This window comes from Carica papaya, chromosome 5, assembly GCF_054855325.1.
Source record: "Carica papaya isolate Zhongbai chromosome 5, ASM5485532v1, whole genome shotgun sequence".
Classification (NCBI taxonomy): domain Eukaryota; kingdom Viridiplantae; phylum Streptophyta; class Magnoliopsida; order Brassicales; family Caricaceae; genus Carica; species Carica papaya.
This window is the reverse complement of record NC_142313.1, coordinates 43,165,630-43,171,230: the sequence shown is the minus strand read 5'-3', so window position 1 is coordinate 43,171,230 and position 5,601 is coordinate 43,165,630. Positions and strand designations below refer to the sequence as shown.

The 5,601-nt window shown below is 37.1% G+C and overlaps 2 protein-coding genes across 3 annotated transcripts in view; both read right to left on the bottom strand.

Moving 5' to 3' along the window:
* The window catches only part of LOC110816914 (wound-responsive protein-like protein), a 1,766-nt gene extending 916 nt beyond the window's left edge, over positions 1–850 (bottom strand). The window contains exon 1 of the mRNA XM_022045261.2: positions 685–850. Within this exon, the coding sequence (XP_021900953.1) occupies positions 685–755 (71 nt within the window). The 5' untranslated portion in view covers positions 756–850. The remainder of the gene's footprint in view (positions 1–684) is intronic.
* A 591-nt stretch (positions 851–1,441) lies between these two features.
* FHA2 (SMAD/FHA domain-containing protein) lies at positions 1,442–5,186 on the bottom strand. 2 transcript variants are annotated; one of them, XM_088221187.1, is made up of 3 exons: positions 4,419–5,186; positions 2,939–3,096; positions 1,442–1,842 (listed from the first exon to the last, which is right to left on the bottom strand). In XM_088221187.1, the coding sequence occupies exons 1-3, from the start codon at positions 5,089–5,091 to the stop codon at positions 1,633–1,635; spliced, it is 1,041 nt and encodes a 346-aa protein (XP_088077313.1). In that variant the 5' UTR covers positions 5,092–5,186; the 3' UTR covers positions 1,442–1,632. The 2 variants fall into 2 exon arrangements, with proteins under 2 accessions (XP_088077313.1, XP_088077312.1); XM_088221186.1 differs by having other exon boundaries at positions 4,446–5,186.
* Between the last annotated feature and the right edge of the window lie 415 nt (positions 5,187–5,601).

Genomic DNA, 5,601 nt, shown 5'->3' with positions numbered 1-5,601 from the left:
GGGTACCCCTCCATTACAACAATATGAGGACTAAAAATTGATTTTCAAATAAAATACAGGGATTGAATTATTAACAGAAAGGTTATTAAGAGGCAAATAATAGAGAATGCGCTCCTCCTATTTCTATTACACCTATTCTGCATTTTCGGTGAGATAAAACTGACAAAGATGATTATATATGTATCAATAGAGAATGAAAACAAAGGAAAACAACATCATAAATTCAATCTTAAAACGCATCCAAATACTCAATCTACATCTGGGTATCTTCCCACAGTAAAAAACCTTTTCCCCCAATTTCGTCCCACATTTCATTTTTTACATGTTTTCGGATGCGGATGCGATTGCTTTCGGAGAAAAAAATCAAGATACTACCAGCTAGGTTACATGTTTTCTTTGAATGACGAAGCAAAATGATAGTTTAAAAAAAATCAAGGATTCCAGGTAGCAATAACCCCCCAAAAAAAAAAAACACAAATCGAGTAATTTTCAGGTTCTACTCAATCGATTCAAAAGCCAATATCCACAAGTCCCGGATAACGCAATACCTAAGAGCCTAACATACAAAATTTTTACTCAAACAAAAGACCAAACACATTAGAAGATTATACCAATTAAAAAAGCACCATAGCTGAAGAACATAAGTATACGTTTACATAGAGAGAGAGAGAGAGAGGGAGAGACCTTTTGTCAGAGGAGCCACCCTTCTGGCTGAGGAACGAACGGAAGAGAGGGGAATTGACGTCGTAAATCATCGGTGTGTACGTGTTGGTCTACGCTCGAGAGAAAACCCTAAACCTCGCGAAAACTGAAGAGCGTATGGCGAAAGGTAGAAAGTTGCCTTATATGTTGCGACATTTATAATAATAAACTTGTTAATTTCACATTGACCCATCCTTTTGTTTTAATTTTTAAATTAGTCCCTATTTTTTTCAAAGCTTAAACTTCGTACCCAATTTTTTTTATTTTTGTTTCAGTTAGATCCTCGTGTCAAAATTATTAGGTATTTGTTCTCATCTTCTTAAAAGTCTTCGCATTCTTATCCTTTTCTTTATTTTGAAATTAAAAAAAAAATCAAAAATAAAAAAGATAAATGTATAAATTACAATTTATTTTAATTTTTGCTATGCAAATTACACGATATTGATCGTTTTACATAAATACAATGAATCTATTATCTCAAAAGTTTAATCTTGTAATATAAGTTATAGATCGAGCGAGTTGCCCGTTGGTTGGCTAACAAATACTTGTTACCCCTCCTTTCCTTCTCCGAAACAGGCCTTGAAGGTGTTTTACTCCATCCAAATTTACTAGTCTCCCGCGAGTGAAAAATCCAACGAAATTCAAAGATATTATAGCAATCCATGGATGGTTTCTCCCACCTACAAGTCTCGTGCTCCAATTATTACCGACGTAAAATGCTAAAAAAGTTCCGAAATCATAAAGAAAGACAGGTGAGACTAGAAGAATCATGCAGTTAATTTACAACTATATCCAAAAGGGCCAAACAAATGTTGCACCCTATTTTACAACATTACAGTCAATGTCTATGATCTACAAACATTATGACAAAGTCATGTTTTGGATTGGAGGGCCAACCAGATAGAAATGCCTGGTGGGAAGCCTGTGAGTTTATGAAATTAGGGACACAAGAGAGACAAACTCAAGTGTCACTCGGCCTTTAGACCTTGTGTTGATAACAAAATGTTCCGGATATTTTCTCAGCAACATAAGCAGGCCATACCACGGCTTTCCTTTTGCTTCTGGAACAGGCCAATCCTCGGGTGTGAGGTACCTCCTTACTCGGCTGTGATGCCAGACATTACTGTACTGCTCCACCAACTGAAGAAGAACAAAAACTACAGAGTAAGCCATCTTAAGGAAATACTGAGGTTCAAAATTTCAGAAAATTAAAAAAAAAAAGTTGGAAGTTTACATCAGGGAAAATACAATTTTTGAGAAGAAAAAAGAGAGAGTAATAAAAGGAGTGCAGGCAATAAATTAATGTTCGACAACCTTAAGTATAAATCAGATTAACAAACATCCGCTTCGAATATGCAGTGCAATTGAGATCGTCAAGACTACAATTTGTTGCAATTAGGCATTCTGGAGTTAGAAATAGAAACTGTTATGTATTCTACAATCATCAAGATGCTGTTGTATGATCTTTTCCCTATTACATAATAGATAGACAAAAGAATGAGGAGATCCGGGATGAAGAAAAGAATAGTGGAGCAAACTTAATACTGGTGGTGTTAGTACTAATTATCCAAGCAGAAATCAGGTGCAACTCAAAGGAAAGTGATGGTGAATGAGAAGGAAATAAAATGGAAAAGTTTTACTGGTAGGACTTATTTAAGTATTTTAGTATTTCTAAAACATCTAAGGAGATGGTAGTCTTAGGGCTTGGGAAATTTGAAGTTGGTTAGGATATAGAAACTTTTGATCGTTTACTTTATTGTTTTTACATGGTTCTACTTATTGCCTACATAAAAGTTACTAACTACGCAGATACAAATCCAGAATTATTCAACTAATGCTACTCTTATTTTCATGATTCTCTTCTTCTCTCTTTCATCTTTGTTTCCCTTCAGTCTGTCTACTGCATTCTAGTGTTCTTCCTTCCTGGGTATTAACTCTATTTACATTCCTGAGAAACCTTCATGACATATTGCTGAACATGAAAAATATCAGGTTTGTTCTCAACATGCTTCCGAGGCACGGTCATTGTTAATGTTATATACAGCATCCTGCTGCCTACAGAATTAGGGCGTTCCCACATTTGTTCAAAGATATTCAAAACAAATTGGTAAATGCAATAATGATAAGTCCAACCGACTATGTAGGTTCCATGCGCCTGATAAGATAATGAGGTTCCAGTAATTTAAGAACAGTGCCCAATTAACTAAAGTTACTCAAAAATATTATTTGGACCAACCTCAGCATGAAGTTTCTCCATTGGCATCCATTCTCCAGGACCGCAAAGATCAGAGAGCACAGTAGCTACAGATGACACCACATCCTTTTCTTCTAGTTGCAGAAGTTGTTGATTATCTGATTCTCGATCGACCCTTGATCTTCCCTCCCCCTTCTTCTCTGCAGAAAATGGAGATAATATCATGCCAATGATAGAGCCCATATTACTCAGGAAGCGATGTTCTATATAAAAATTTATTAAGGTATTCAAGTTGCAAAGAGAAGAGGGAAATCCTATCATCACACAAGCACGTTGAGAATTATTAGGTTGATTCTTAAAGATGAAATAGTAAAGGAGAAACGTCCAAACGTTGACCTGCATCTTCTATTTGATCATTTCAGTAGAATGGAATAGCCATTATGAAGATATTAGAACTATCAGGGAACACCAAAACACACCATTTCATGAAGTCCTAAAAAGCATATCTGATACATATAAATGAGATTCAATTTACTATAAATTTCCCAATAATACCGAAAAAGAAATATTACCAAACAATGAGAACTTAGGTAGCCAATATCTCAAATCTTAGGCCATAGCCAGATAATCGACACAATTTGCTAAAAGCTTGCTTAGTTTCCAGTTTTCCTTAAGAATTATGCACAGAACATGAATCATAAAGGTATGTAAAAAAATAGTTTCAGAGAAATTTCACCACATCATAGGTATTTTTTTAAGGAAAGAAAGAACATTAAAAAGGCACCGAGAGGGTGCCATCCCTGTAGACTAGCTTTACACAAATCAGAAATCCAAATTGTATTGCTGGTTGTCGCAGATACATTTCAAAACCTCTGTATGCATTACTAATCTTCATGCCTACCAATGATTTAGAAGCACGACTGATCCTAAGTCATCATACATCCAACAGTTTATGGTAGACAAGCTAAGGTGTAAGTACTGTTCATCTAACAAAATCATGTTAAACTTCCCAAGGACTCTGAGACAAATGCAGACAGCTATTAAAGGTATGCCAGCAATGGGAACAAATTACAACTTACTGATAACATCAATGTGCAACATCGAAGGTGAGTTTTCTTCCTAATCTTTAGGATAGCAAAAGGCACAATCTCATAGAAAGCACGACAATTTAACCATTAATCCATTGACAAAATTATTTAGTTTTAACAGCACAGCTTTACTCTTGTTCTTTCTAAGAGCTATAAGAATGCCAGAGTTCCCAGGCAAAGGCAATTATACCAGTAACAACACAAAAAACACTGAGATTGGAAGTGGAGAACAAGAAGCATCTTGGACAAAGATGCATATATGATATATGCATACAAATTAATGAAGACCATTTATAACATATTGACATTCTCTGTATTTCTATGTATAATATGATTAAAAGGAAACTACTCCTTAAAGATTCCAAGGTAGCTAAGCATATATGTCGTGAAATCATAAGCTTGTTTCTTTTGGCAAACAAGGCCACATCAAAAACCTAATGGTCCAGGCAGCCCAGCCTTACCACCGGAACCTGCTGCCGCGGAGCTACCACCACCAGAACCTCCATAACCCGGATATCCATCGTACCCTTCTCTCCTCAACTTCTTCCCGCTGCTCCCAACATCATACTCGTCATCATACTCCTCCTCATAGTACTCCCGTCCCCGTCCGACCTTCTTCACTGACCCGGTACCCGGCCCGACCGATGCGGGACCCACCATCCTGCCGACATCATAGTTGTAATGAGGAACGAGCGCACTCGGAACAGAATGGCCCGATACATAGTGCCTGGGCCCGACTGGTCCACCAAGGATGCTCCTAACAGGGAGCAGGAAGTAGAACTCTTTGTCGCCGATCTGGAGCAGATCTTGGGAATCAAGCTTGACCGGGGAGTTACCGGGGAGGTGGAGAACACCTTCTACCAAACAGCCGTTCTTCCCGAGGACCTCTAGGGCAAAACGGCGCCGCGTGAAGTCGTAGAAGATGCGAGCATGATGACGGGAGATGTTCATTCCGCCGCCGAGGGAAGATAGGTCAACATCGACGGTCGATTTTTTGGAATTGCGGCCGAGCATGATTGAGTAGGTCTGCATGTAGTACTCAAAGTCCTCTCCCTGCAATTTAGCGAATCCGGCCTCCACGTCGCTGCCGCCGGCGGCCGTCCCCATTTGCAGTCGGCGTATTTTTCTTCGATTAAATCCTTCCCAACCTCCTTGTTATTCAGATTGGCGTCTTTAATTTCCTCTGGGAAAAGGGGGAAACTGAAGACTGTAAAATAAGAGGAGGAGTCGGGTGTTCAAATTCGGATCCGGATCTAGTCCGAAAATCGATCAGAGTGGATCAAACAGATCCTGGCCCGATTACAGACCAAAATGATCCAAAAATAAAAAATAATTTTTTTCTTATTTTAAATTTTGTTTTTAATTAAACAATTAATTTTTTTTGATATAAATAAGTCCAATCCAATTTAATTTAATTCAATATTAGAACCAATAATAAAATTGTGACGGGAATATATGATATATATATTTTTTCTGTCTAATTTGGAGTGTCTTTTAAAACAAGTTCAGTTGTAACAACGTATTTTAATTTTTTAATCGTAAATTTAATTTTTATTTTAATTTAATTAACTAATTATTTAATCATCTCCTAAAATAAACATGTTTTTTTATCTAACA